The sequence below is a fragment of the Polyergus mexicanus genome, unplaced genomic scaffold (assembly GCF_030449975.1).
Source record: "Polyergus mexicanus isolate NDT 795.1 unplaced genomic scaffold, iyPolMexi1.0 SCAF_7, whole genome shotgun sequence".
In the NCBI taxonomy this organism is placed as follows: Eukaryota; Metazoa; Arthropoda; class Insecta; order Hymenoptera; family Formicidae; genus Polyergus; species Polyergus mexicanus.
Window position 1 is genome coordinate 24,638 of NW_027223327.1, and position 13,042 is coordinate 37,679.

Sequence of the window (13,042 nt, forward strand, 5' to 3'; positions counted from 1 at the left end):
TGCTCCTCGCTTATGTATCGATGGTGCAAAAGCCATTACATGAACTATAGATTTCCATTATTGGCAGTGAATTTTTGAACGCAGCTATAATAATATATATATACCCATATATAATATCAAAAAATTGTGTATAAATACACGTACACGTCGATTTGCACACGAGTTCTTTAACCAGAGATAAATAAACAAAGAAAAAGACTTATATATATATATAAAAATGGAAAATGATAATCCTGTCATATATGGACTCGAATTCCAAGTATAAATTAATTATGTGAATAAAAATCTATATTTTCTCTTTTACTTTACGTTATTTCATATTGTCGCTAAATAATAAATTTTCATACGACTATTTATATAAGTATGATGTTAATAAATAATTATATTAAAGTAACGCTCTGTTTTTTTATATTTAGACCAGAGCACTGTCTGCTCAAACAGCTGAGACCGATGCTGTAAGATTTTTGATAGGAACACAATCTTTAAACTTTAGCAATAATCAGATTCACTTGGTGGAACTTAATGAGGAAACGGGAAATTTAAAGACTCAAGTATTTCAGCATCCACTAGGAGAAATTTGGTCCTTACAGGCTTCCCCAACCGAATCTGATGTATTTATTACATGTTATAATCATTTGAATGGTAAATAAGCCTTAGTGTCGCATATGCATCTCCAATTTTTGAAAATAACATTTTTTTATTGTCAAATTGAATAAACATATTAGATTTAGTAATACTTATGTTTCTTTGTGGTTTTAAATGTTTCCTGATAATTTTTATCGGCATTATATTTTTAGAGGAAGGCACTTGCCAAATGAAAGGAGCTATCTGGAAATTTCCTGAGATAAAAGAGTACACAAATGACATTTTACAACTCTATAAATTAGCAGATATTGATACAACCTCGTTTGGCACTGATCTTAAAACTATTGCTTATCATCCTATAGACTGTAAAAAGATTGTTTCTGTAGTAGATAATAATTTTGCTTTGTGGGATTTAGCAAACAAAGGACTACAGGTATTAATTACTTCTTCATTTACCCAAGATTATTCTCTCTGCAAATGTATTTCTATTATCGTTATGAAACATTTAAAGCATTTTATAATTTTTCTGTGTTTCATTCAGGTAGTAGCATCTGGTACTTTGGCAGGCAAAGGTCAGCCACGATTTACAAATGGTAAATGGAATCCTCATAATGGTGCCAATCAATTTGTAACTTTGAATGAAAATAATGTACGTGGGTGGGATTTTAGAAACCCAGCCAATGCTGCTTGGTCTATTTTATCTGCACATTCGCAAATCATTAGGTAGTAAATAATGTAAAAATTACTTCTTGACGTTGAAAGGAATTGAAGCACTTTTGCTTTTATTTTAACATACAATTTGTCTTGCAGGGATTTAGATTTTAATGCAAATCGTCAGTATTTTCTATCCACCTGTGGCGACGATGGATATATGAAATTTTGGGATATTCGATTACCAACAGAACCGGTATTATCGCGTATGGAACATTCACATTGGGTATGGAACATAAGAATTAATCGTTTTCACGATCAGCTCGTTTTAACATCCAGCAGTGACTCTAGAGTGATTTTATACAGTATTGCGTCTATCTCATCTGAACCATTTGGACATATGGTGTCGAACGAAGATGAATTTGTTTCGCAAAATGACGAATCTTGCGGAAAAAGAAAGTAAACGGAAATATATTTTACAATTCAATAGTACTTTGTGCTATTTTAGTACAAAATACTATTGAATATAAGAGAAGTATTAAATTATTCATTTTATACAAATGGATTAGAAAAAGAATCATATATTATTTCAGATTAGAAGATGGTCTTGTAGGAAGATACGAAGAGCACGAAGATAGCGTGTATGCGGTGGAATGGTCGTCTGCTGATCCCTGGACATTTGCATCTCTTAGTTATGATGGTAGATTAGTTCTTAATAAAGTACCACGTAAATATAAATATCAAATTCTTTTATGAATCTATTATAAATTATTATGACAAGACTAAATTATTTAATAGATGAGAGAATATATATATATATATATTACCTCATCAATATTACCGCATTTCGTTATTTGTTATAAATTTTTCTCTACAACCACATTTCTAATCAATGTATGTGTATATTTGTTATTATATATATGGTACACAGAATATATATATATATATATATATATATATATGCATACTAAATATAAAATCTTACTGTATCTATTGTATTCTATTACTATGTTTATTTTGTTCCTTCTTATATTTGTAATTATATATTATATGGCATCTACTTTTCAATGAAAGGAATGTATGCAACATATAATTGTAGCTCTAAGAAGAACATATTTATTATTACAAACTCTTCATAAAGAAAAAAAATTATATATGTACATATACTATAAAAACAAGTATAGATAACTGTCAGTATTATTTTGAAATCTTACTAGCTATATTTCTTAGTTGTCCATACACTTTAGAAGGTGGACTACCTAAAATTAAATTGCATATTGCTCTACGAGCTAACTGTATGTTTTGAAAAGAACCAAGTATGTGTATCTTAGTATCTGCTAGCACAATTCTCGTCTTTGTTACGTTTTCAATAGTGAATTTTGTTCTTCCACCTTTGCCTGCCAATCTGCCAATTGCTCTAGACTGGTGATCACCTTTTATTTGTTGTCTAACATCTTGTATTTCAAACGATTCCACAAAAAGGTCATCCAGACGCAGTAAAGCCAAAGCATCGTCCACTTCAAATCCATAAATAAATGCTTTTACAAAATCCGCTGCTTTTTGGAGATGCGCAATATCGGGAGTTTCTGGCGCTGTTCTAATTTCAACATTTCTGGTTTTCAGATTGAAGCGAACTTGTAATTTTAAATGTTCAACAATGGGCGCAGATATTTTCAACCAATTTTCTTTTAGAGGTGAATATCTATATGCTGGTACTGATATCTACAACAAATATTATGTAAAATTAAAGTGTAAAGACACATATATACACAATATATTACTAAATATATACATATAGAACACTTTATTATTTTACTTTTCTTTGTTCTCCACCTTGTACATTCTTAGCTCTTTTTTTAGCTGTATACTGCTTTACTTTTCCCTGTATACCATTAATTGTCTCTACCTAAAAGATAGACTAAATAGAATGAATCATGATATATAACGCATGATAAAAAATAATGTGAAGAATAAATATTGAGTAATGAATAATATAAATGTGAATTGTGTTTTCATTAATCAATTTTATCAGTTACAAAAACATATAGTTATTCTTTCAACAAAGCTTTCACACAACAATATAAGTTTAAGATTTGTTCTTTTGTAGCTGAATCACAGATTTTTATATATATTTTATATATAATGTAGAAGTCTGTGAGCTGAACTTTTTGTTTTTCATCTCTTGTTTCCCAACTTCTGAATATCTATTACATTTTTGGTGTACATATATAACGTATACATATATACTATATATAATGCAGAAAGTTCACATAAAAAACTAAATCGCTACAAAAAACAAAACTAATCTAATACGATACCTCCATGTAATTATCAGCATGGCGTTTCTTGATAAAATTCGCCATTTCAATGAGAGAATCAGATACAAGTATTCTCAACTCTCAACTTCAATCGTCAATCCCTCAATTATCCTCAAGTAAAAGTCTGAGAATCTGAGAGCCAGTGAGCTCTGTTACACGACACCCTTAATTGCCCTTAATCGGGTTTAATAATATCCGTAGTTGTGTAAAACTGGTCAATCACAGCCATAGACGTAGTATATGGCTGCGATCGAGAAGATGCTAGAGATGCTTCGAAGCATTGCATTAACCAATTAAAATAAAGAAATCTTTACTCTCTTTGCCCTGATTGGTCAATTAAACGCTTCAAAGCATTTCTAGCGTCTTTCCGACCGCAGCCATCTAGACCGAATGTTAAGGAGTGGGAGCTGGGATACACGTAGAAAAGGACATACTCTCTTTCGTGCAGAGAGAAGATATAATAGAGGACGGGAGCCATAGGTAATCGTGTAAGTGGAAACATCAGACGATTAGAAAGAGATAGAATCAAGTGATCTAGCTGTCATTGTCTATTCGCGCATGCGCAGTTTTTGATATTTAGTATTAGCAGTTTTATAGCAATAAATTTGTTGCAATAACAATTTAACTTAAATGTATTTTTCGTATTACTTTATTATTTGAATCATATGCAAATCGTTTATTGAATTTAGTTATATATTTTACTTGTACAGTAATATAAACAAAATTTTTGTGATTTCTTTAAAGATTAAAATATATCGAAATTGATAATTTGATCATTAAGAAACTAATTTATTTTTAAAATAATTTGTGAATGTAAATTAAAATTTACGTTTATTAACACTTAAAATTATAATAATTACATTTATTTATGGTTTAATTTTTGTCTACTTATATATTGCAAAATACGTTTTTTAATCAATTTTAACTGATTTTCTGTCATAACAAAACATTTATTAGATTTTTAAAAATCTGTATTAATTTTCTTTGAAATATAACTTTATAATATTTTTTACTATATGCTAATGTACTCTCCGGACTCTGTATGCTCTACTCTGCGCATGCGCTAATAGACAAGTACAGCGAGGTCACTTGACTTCGTCTCTTTCTAATTGCCTGATACTCTTTTAGCTGACTCCCGCCCTCTATTATATCTTCTCTCTGGTTTCGTGCCCCTTGCGTTCTCTCTCGCTCGCATAAAGCATAGCGCTCTCTTTCGTCATGCTACGTGCGAGCGAGAGAGAACGCAAGGAACACGAAACAGAGTATGTCCTTTTCTACGTGCACCGCGGCTCCCACTCCTCAACACTCGGTCTAGATATACTATGTCTATGGTCTATGGTCTCATGTATATATTTCCGCGCGTTAAGCGGGGAGCACACGTTTTTGTATAAACGCATAATCATAAGCATAAGAAATTTGATTGGTCAATTTCCTTATACATAAGGAAATGGACCAATCAAATTCCTTATGCTTATGATTATGCGCTTATGCAAAAGTGTGTGCTCCCCGCTTTAACATGGATATTTGTGTACAGAATGCTTTTGTGTGTACGTTTTATTGATATCTATCGTATGAAAATAAACTCTTTGATAATTACAACATGTTGAATATTGCGAGATATCGTACAAAAATATTCGGCGCATATAATATTGCAAAATATGCTCTTAGTCGACAATGTCTTTTCACGAATGCAAGAATCGACATCATTCGATGTAACGATATTTTCTTGAAAAAATATTGTTCATCCCTGTTACAAAAGGTAATAAATTGTCTCTCTCTTTTCCATATGTATGTGCGTGATACACGTGTGTAGCTGCGTTTCGCAATTCAATATAATATATTGCATAAACTTATATACTAATGTACGTATCATATTTAATAATTGACAGAAGCCACTTGAACAAGTGAATATTGCAATTCGTGGTTATGTTTCAAAAAGGAATAATAAATATGATAAAATTGTGGGGTTTTGGTTGCTCACTTGTGGCAGTATGGTTTTTGTAGCAGTTGCATTAGGTACTATTATTTATTTTGTATATTATTATTATATTTGCAACATAATGAAGATTATTACGGAAAAAACATATGGAAAATAGAATTTTAAGTGTAATAGTATATGCGTTCTATGAGATTTAAAATGTTATCTAATTAAAATTTACACAATCTTTGTAATAAACATTACATATACATGTATAACATAAATAAAACTTATTTATAAAATAGTAGTAAATTATTTCCCCTTATATATATATCCAGGTGGCATAACACGACTTACAGAATCAGGTTTATCTATGGTTACTTGGAGATTACTAGGAGAAAAAATGCCTCTCAATGAAATTCAATGGCTTTCAGAATTTGAACGCTACAAACAATTTCCTGAATATAAAATGTAAGAAGTACATATATGCAACATATTAATAATATAACAAAAATTGATATAAATAATGATACTATGAGAGATACATATGCTATTAATGTATATATTTTCTGTAGAACCAATCTGAATATGACATTGGAAGAATTTAAACGTATTTGGTGGATGGAATATTTGCATAGAATGTGGGGACGTTTGATTGGCGCTATATTTATAATACCAGCAACATATTTTTGGTTTAAGGGTATGCTTAAACATGGAATGAAAACACGTATTGTTGCTTTAGGTTCATTAATTGGCTTACAAGGACTCATGGGATGGTATATGGTTAAATCTGGATTAGAAGATCGTTTTGTAGAACCTTCCGATATACCGCGAGTATCACAATATCGTTTAGCTGCGCATCTTGGATTAGCATTGCTTGTATATACTGGATTTCTTTATAATGCTTTGGATCATTTGATTCCTGCTGAAAAGCTAACTATTAATTTCTCTGATATCAAAGTTACAAATAATGCACTAAAGACGATAAAAAGATTTAAAGGATTAATTTACTCAGTAAAAGGATTGATATTTTTCACCGCTCTGTCGGGAGCATTTGTAGCTGGCATGGATGCTGGTCTTATATATAATACCTTCCCAAAAATGGCAGATAAATGGATACCCGATGATATACTTGCCATGTCTCCCATATTAAAAAATTTCACAGAAAATCCAACTACAATCCAATTTGATCATAGGATTTTGGTAAGTTACATATATACAATCATTTATTATTCATCATTAGATTATATTTCACAATGCAATATATATAGTTTTTATATGGTTTTATAGGGAATTGCTACTATAGCATTAATAACTTGTTTGGGTGTTATATCCCGTAAACATAAACTTCCTAATCGAGGAAGAAAGGCAGTTGTTGCTGTACTTTGCGCTGGTTATCTTCAAGTACTTTTAGGCATTTCGACCTTATTAAATCACGTTCCTTTGACACTAGCTGCTTCTCATCAATCTGGTAGTCTTATACTTTTAAGCACCATAATATGGCTATGTCATGAATTGAAATATTTAAGGAAAGTTTAATGAATAAATCTCGTTTAAAGAAAATATATAGCAAAACTCTAATTGTAGACTTATAGATTGGAGTTTCTTTCTTTCTTCCAAAAAGTTTCTATTATAAAAAAAAAAATTATCTAATAGCACAAAAATGTGCTATTTTTCATTAATTTTTTTATAACATATATAATTACATCATATAACTATGTCCAAATAATTAAAATGTAGAATTCATATTCAATATTTTTATACTTTATTTCACAATAGAATATCTTATAATAATTAGTAATTAATATTATTGTATACACAACCTTCTTTACTAAACAACATGTATATTGTCAAATACATGTGTAACATGAAATATTTTATATAACTTTTTATATAAAATATTATATATATAATATATATATATATATATAATTTTATCACACATACACACACACACACATCCGCGCGCGCGCGCGCGATCTTAAAAGACAATCTGAAAGATACCAATGTGCAAAGAAAAATGCATATTTTGCATAGTATTGTTCTGGAATAAAAACAAATATTTTGATATTGTTTAATCAATTATTCTAAAATATGTGTAAATTGTTTATTTAAGTGATACTCTTTCCTTTCTATTATTAGATATATAATTTGTTATTTAACTCCTCTTCACACATGGAAGAAGACACAATTTTTACATAGGACACTTACTCTATGATCGCCAATTATTTGTTAATTTTAGAATGCTTTGGATTGGTCCAATACAGTATTATTAATATTAAGTACCATTTTTATCAGGCAGTTAAAATTACACTTCATTATTAACAATTTCTATTTACACAAAAGTTATTCTTTTCCTATTTTAGCAACGATTGCGACATCACACTTTTGCTTATAATATATTAAACTGAGCGTCTCATATATATAGTAATATATATTAAAAATCATATTTTAGATATTAGATATACAAACAAAAATATATAAGTATTATAAAATGATCAAATTTATACTAATTATTGTTAGATATAATTTACGTACATTTTATATATATATATATATATATATATATATATATATATATATATATATATAAAATGTACAACCAATTTAGGTTTTTATATATATATATATATAATGTACGTAAATTATATATATATATATATATACAATATATGAATTATGTGATGTAGAGATCTTATTTAGTATTCTTTGAGCTGTCACAATGTGTTTGTATAATATGCACATTTCACGAGAGAAAAAGATGATTATTACACTCAATTTTTATCATATACACAAATTGGATTGGCTCTTTTCTTATTATTTGGGTGTCTTTAAAATTATTCCAAAGTAATTATACAGACCTGCTAAGCTTAACATTAATTTGATAAAGAAATTTATTAGCGTTATTGTAACTCTTCTGCAATGTGAACAGTACTTAATAATTAATGTTACATAGTAATATGGATATAAATACAATTTTACTGATTGAATTTTCTATAATTGTTAATTAAGAAAAAATATCATAACTTCTCTTCATGTCTCTCCTTCCTTTGTGTTGCCTTTTAATAGAATAAACATTCGACTGACATTAAAAAAAAAAAAAAAAAAAAAAAGAGAGAGAGAGATTGACACAAAAAAATTAGATATCATCAAAGCTATCAAAATTTCGAAATTTTTATCGTAAAATTAATCGAGACTAGGCAGTGTAAATCTTTTTCCTTATATACACAATTTAAGTGTTACATATAAAATTACGTTGAACAAATATAAGATTACAATAAACAAATTTTTTTATTTGATAATTATAATCACTGATTTGTTTGATGCAAAGCTTTCTTTGAGAATTTGTCTATCTATCTGTCCGCCTCTCTCCTGCCTTCTCGCCTTCCTCTAATATATACAATATTATATTATATGTGTATGTATCACATGCACATATAACAAACCTATTGTACCCTAATATATATATAAATTCTTAATTTTTTTATGCAAGATAAATGCAAATTTATGCTTAATCTTATTATTATACTTTTTTTCTATATGATTCAGTTATCTAAATCTTATTCGAGATTTTAGTTGTATTTATATGATTAGGCCTATAAAATTTAGGTTTTTACTCGAGAAGATATAATTTACGACAGTACAGTAAAATTTAGATTCATGTTATTATATTACATAGTATTAATAGGACGATTAATGTATTAAAACTGAAATATTAGATGAAGAATATGTATTAAAAGAAACAAAGAAATAAATTCTTGTATTATTTTTTTACATAAGACTAAATTGTAATAAAAATTACAAAAGAATAAGGAATAACTCAGTAGTATCGCAAGCAGAAACTCATTAAATGTCTCCTAGGTATAATTTAGATATATTTTACAATGAGTATTATATTTTGCTTTTTGTCCAGTATTGTCCATTCAATATTAGTATACATTTTGTATTTTTAATATAATATGACAAAGACACAAGAGAGTAAAATCAAAAGTAACTTCCTTCCCCCTCCCCATTTTACAAAAGCGATATATATTCTATGCTTTACATGTGTGTGTAAGTGTGTATACACTTTCTATTATTTGAAACATTATCTTATAAATGGTCGTTTTATTTAAATATATAAATTCAATAATATTTAACTTTTATATAATAATTTTTGCAATTATAATGTAAAAAGATTTTTGATAAAATAAAACTACATAAATTATAAAAAATAATATTTATATATTTTGTTCAAATATAAATAAATCTATATATTTTTCAGTCAATTTGCTTGGAGCATATCATATTGAAGATAATCAAATTTATAAAGATATGCTTCTATGCCTCTACTTGATATTTCTTGATCTTTCTTTTTTTTCTTTTTTTTTCTTATATAAATGCTATTCTTACATAATTTTTTTACATTGCACGATAATATATATGGATAAATATAATATATATAGAGTAAACAAAACTATAATTGCACTTAACTCATGATTTCATTAAATACAAGTTAATAATGTGAAACTCTGTTATGTCTACATTATCTTAAAATGATTTGTCACTTTTAATGATATTCGTAGTTATAAATAATAAAAAAATTAAAGAACACACATATGATATTACTTTGACATGCAGTTAATGAATTTTGTCGAAAACTAAAAATAAACCTATTATTGATTGCTGATTGAACATAACATACTTTCTGTCATGTTTACATACAAGTTCAAGTAGCTTTTGCACAGTTGCTGTCCATTTTTTCTGGATTTACAATTACTTGTATTACATAACCTGGCTGCACTTTTGCTTCTTCTATATGCATTTTATCACCCAATAATTTACCACCAAAGAACCACCTTTGACGCGATGGTTCCAAACCTTCTTGACTCTATGAGCATCATAATTATTATCAACAGTGATTATTGTCGTACAACATATATAAACATGTGCACTCAGAGTTATTATAAATATAATTGATATTTGTACTAACCTGTAATTTTTTCTTTGCAATAGCAATAGTGTCATTGCTATAAACAGGTAGTTTAACTTCTCCTAAAGTAGTCGACAGTCTAAGTTTCAAAATTTGCTCTGTTCCTTCGTCAACCGGTTCTATGCAGAATTAATGAAAACAATAAAGTGCAAAATTCAATTAAATTCTTACAAAATATATTCTACAGAGAAGTTTCTACAAAATTTTATTACCTGAACAATCAGCGGGTGAATCTCTTCCACTATCTTCCTTTACAATATTAATCGGATAGGATAAACAATAAATAGGTACTTGATAACGAGTTCCTAACTCGTCATAACATTCTGTTAAGAAACCATTAGGAACAGAAATATTAGCTCCGTCTAATATAGCCTGTGCCAACTGATAGTCCTGTGCTTCTGCTGCAGTTGCACCTGCCCTCAGTGCATCCCAAATCTCTTTGCGACCATCAAATGCTGGTGCAGTGTCCCAAAACTCATCTCGCTTACTTCTTAATTGACCTTCGGTTAGAGGTACATCTGATTTCCATCTAATTACCTCGTGACATAGAAGATGATTTTTTCTCGTATTTCCTATAGAGATAGAGATGAACAAAAGTAAAAAAAATTTATCTCTCTCCCTCAAAATGTATATATTAATATATATTGCTTTAGTTTAACATATATCCTATTAGCTTTAATATAATAGAGTATATGGCAGAGAAATTTATATTATAATATTTATTATATGATATATCGAATAAAACAATCTTTTCTTCATTTACTTATATTAAAAGTTTTTTATGTTTCTTATTGTATTCATAGTGTGTTATTATATTTGGACAATACAACAATCTAAAAAATATTGTACTAATATATAAAAAATGTTCTAATTTTTTACAATTTTTCCTTTTTTTTATGTATGTATTTGTGTAAATTTCAAAGTTGCACTTGCTCGCAATATGATCTAATCAAATCTCAATTTTACAATATATAGATCAAAAGTTTTTGCGGTATAAAGCAGTTGGTATAAGTTTCCAACAATTTTAATTTACAATATAATTCTTTTCATCTATATATTGTAAAAATAAGTTGTATATCCTACATTATAATCTGCTATGCTATGTTGAAATACATGTAAACACCCCTCCCCCCCCCCCCCACACACACACACACACAACACCGCGCGGGCGCGCGCGCATATATATATATATAATTTTTCTTTTATAAATATTGTTTGATAATCTTGAACAGATATAAATGGTGCATATATTTAATAAATAACATATATCTCGAGTATAATGACAAAACTAAACTAATTTCAAGGTTAGTTGACGTTTCATGTATCTTTCCGATAGATTCGAATCTCTTTTACACACCACACGATCTCTCACCCGAATTAGTTCTTGTCGAATTTTCCGATGTATCATTAACTGAGGCATTTCTTGCCCTAGTTATACCTATACAGCCTCCCATTCTACACAACCGGAACAAGTAAACATTTCACTAAAATTTAATAACACTTTGCATGCCATTTTCTATCATTTTATCCAATTGAACCCTCGCCGTAGCCATATTGCATTCTCCACCTCCACTCCACACTCCATGCTCCATACCAATGAGTAAAGAATCCATAGACATAGGGTCTGTTCTTTGCAGCTGAACTAGCTGCACTGGTTCAGAGTTTATCTTTTTCTGTACCCATTGGAAGGAGAAGGATGGGCTCTGAACTGGCCAGTTCAGCTGTAAAGAACAGACCTATAGTATATCTAGACCATACACATAGTATATCTAGACCTTCGCCTTTATTTAAGGAGTAGGGATAAAGATGCACGTAGAAAAGGACATACATACTCTGTTTCGTGCTCCTTGCGTTCTCTCTCGCTCGCACAGATATAACGCTCTCTTTCTTCATGCTACGTGCGAACAAGAGAGAACGCAAGGGACACGAAACAGAGGCCTTTTCTACGAGCATCTTTACCCCCCTTCCTTAAATAAAGGCAAACGCTCGGTCTAGAATGAGGCGACGGACGAGAGTAAAGGCCGTATTACACTATGGGTTGCGGACTCGGTTGCAGTTGGGATTACGGTTGATAATTGCGGATTGACCAATCAACCGGCGAGCTGCTTTGCTTTGATTGGTCAACCGTAAACCCCAACCGCAATCGAGTCTGCAACCCGTAGTGTAATATAGTCTTAAGGCCTATTGCACAATACAAAAGTATAGGCAATAGGAAATATAAATTATCCACCAATAGAAGGAGGGAATAGATATTATTCCCTGTTCCTATTGATGGATAATTTCTATTCCCTGTTCCTTTGCATTGTATGATAGGCTTAAGGATGAGCCATTATCCATGATCACATTTCACATTTCACGTTCCATAATTTGGCAGCATTGCTACTGTCTCCCAGTGTTGTTGTTCGGGCCGGGTTTTCTCGCGCATGCGTGGTAGATGGCAGCCGAAGCAGCGGTGTATATAAGAGGAGTAGTGTTTGGGCGCGAAAGTCTTGGCGGGCCCGGCAATAAGGACAGGCTACTAGGTTAAGGTGAATAGGTAAGTATACATTTTAGAATTTATTTTATTTAATTATTATATTGTCTCTTTTAATAAAAAAA

General features: G+C 29.8%; 4 protein-coding genes across 4 annotated transcripts; 2 read left to right on the forward strand and 2 right to left on the reverse strand.

The window, feature by feature from the left end:
- Positions 1-51: 51 nt before the first annotated feature.
- Positions 52-2,160, forward strand: LOC138934516 (EARP-interacting protein homolog). Its single transcript, XM_070298361.1, has 6 exons — positions 52-259; positions 417-642; positions 798-1,018; positions 1,127-1,308; positions 1,396-1,695; positions 1,830-2,160. Exons 1-6 carry the CDS (start codon positions 218-220, stop codon positions 1,990-1,992), a joined length of 1,134 nt encoding a protein of 377 aa, XP_070154462.1. The 5' UTR covers positions 52-217; the 3' UTR covers positions 1,993-2,160.
- Positions 2,161-2,340: 180 nt separating this feature from the next.
- On the reverse strand, positions 2,341-3,815 carry L(1)g0004 (lethal (1) G0004). The gene is made up of 3 exons (XM_070298599.1): positions 3,555-3,815; positions 3,053-3,142; positions 2,341-2,958 (listed from the first exon to the last, which is right to left on the reverse strand). Exons 1-3 carry the CDS (start codon positions 3,597-3,599, stop codon positions 2,434-2,436), a joined length of 660 nt encoding a protein of 219 aa, XP_070154700.1. The 5' UTR covers positions 3,600-3,815; the 3' UTR covers positions 2,341-2,433.
- Positions 3,816-5,094: 1,279 nt separating this feature from the next.
- LOC138934527 (heme A synthase COX15) lies at positions 5,095-7,939 on the forward strand. The gene is made up of 5 exons (XM_070298383.1): positions 5,095-5,313; positions 5,444-5,570; positions 5,811-5,943; positions 6,048-6,675; positions 6,763-7,939. The coding sequence occupies exons 1-5, from the start codon at positions 5,155-5,157 to the stop codon at positions 7,009-7,011; spliced, it is 1,296 nt and encodes a 431-aa protein (XP_070154484.1). The 5' UTR covers positions 5,095-5,154; the 3' UTR covers positions 7,012-7,939.
- A 203-nt stretch (positions 7,940-8,142) lies between these two features.
- Positions 8,143-12,039, reverse strand: LOC138934526 (ubiquitin domain-containing protein 1). The gene is made up of 4 exons (XM_070298382.1): positions 11,817-12,039; positions 10,657-11,016; positions 10,445-10,563; positions 8,143-10,342 (listed from the first exon to the last, which is right to left on the reverse strand). Exons 1-4 carry the CDS (start codon positions 11,896-11,898, stop codon positions 10,181-10,183), a joined length of 723 nt encoding a protein of 240 aa, XP_070154483.1. The 5' UTR covers positions 11,899-12,039; the 3' UTR covers positions 8,143-10,180.
- Between the last annotated feature and the right edge of the window lie 1,003 nt (positions 12,040-13,042).

Bases quoted from the DNA above. Each gene is read 5' to 3' on its own strand.
- LOC138934516 (XM_070298361.1), top strand. From the start codon at position 218: ATGGAAAATGATAATCCTGTCATATATGGACTCGAATTCCAA. The intron at 643-797 runs GTAAATAAGCCT...TTATATTTTTAG, and splicing joins ATGTTATAATCATTTGAATG to AGGAAGGCACTTGCCAAATG. The intron at 1,309-1,395 runs GTAGTAAATAAT...TTTGTCTTGCAG, and splicing joins GCACATTCGCAAATCATTAG to GGATTTAGATTTTAATGCAA.
- LOC138934527 (XM_070298383.1), top strand. From the start codon at position 5,155: ATGTTGAATATTGCGAGATATCGTACAAAAATATTCGGCGCATATAAT. The intron at 5,571-5,810 runs GTACTATTATTT...ATATATATCCAG, and splicing joins TTTTGTAGCAGTTGCATTAG to GTGGCATAACACGACTTACA. The intron at 6,676-6,762 runs GTAAGTTACATA...ATGGTTTTATAG, and splicing joins AATTTGATCATAGGATTTTG to GGAATTGCTACTATAGCATT.
- LOC138934526 (XM_070298382.1), bottom strand. From the start codon at position 11,898: ATGGGAGGCTGTATAGGTATAACTAGGGCAAGAAATGCCTCAGTTAAT. The intron at 11,017-11,816 runs GTGAGAGATCGT...CTATCTCTATAG, and splicing joins TTCGACAAGAACTAATTCGG to GAAATACGAGAAAAAATCAT. The intron at 10,564-10,656 runs GTAATAAAATTT...AATTCTGCATAG, and splicing joins TTCACCCGCTGATTGTTCAG to AACCGGTTGACGAAGGAACA.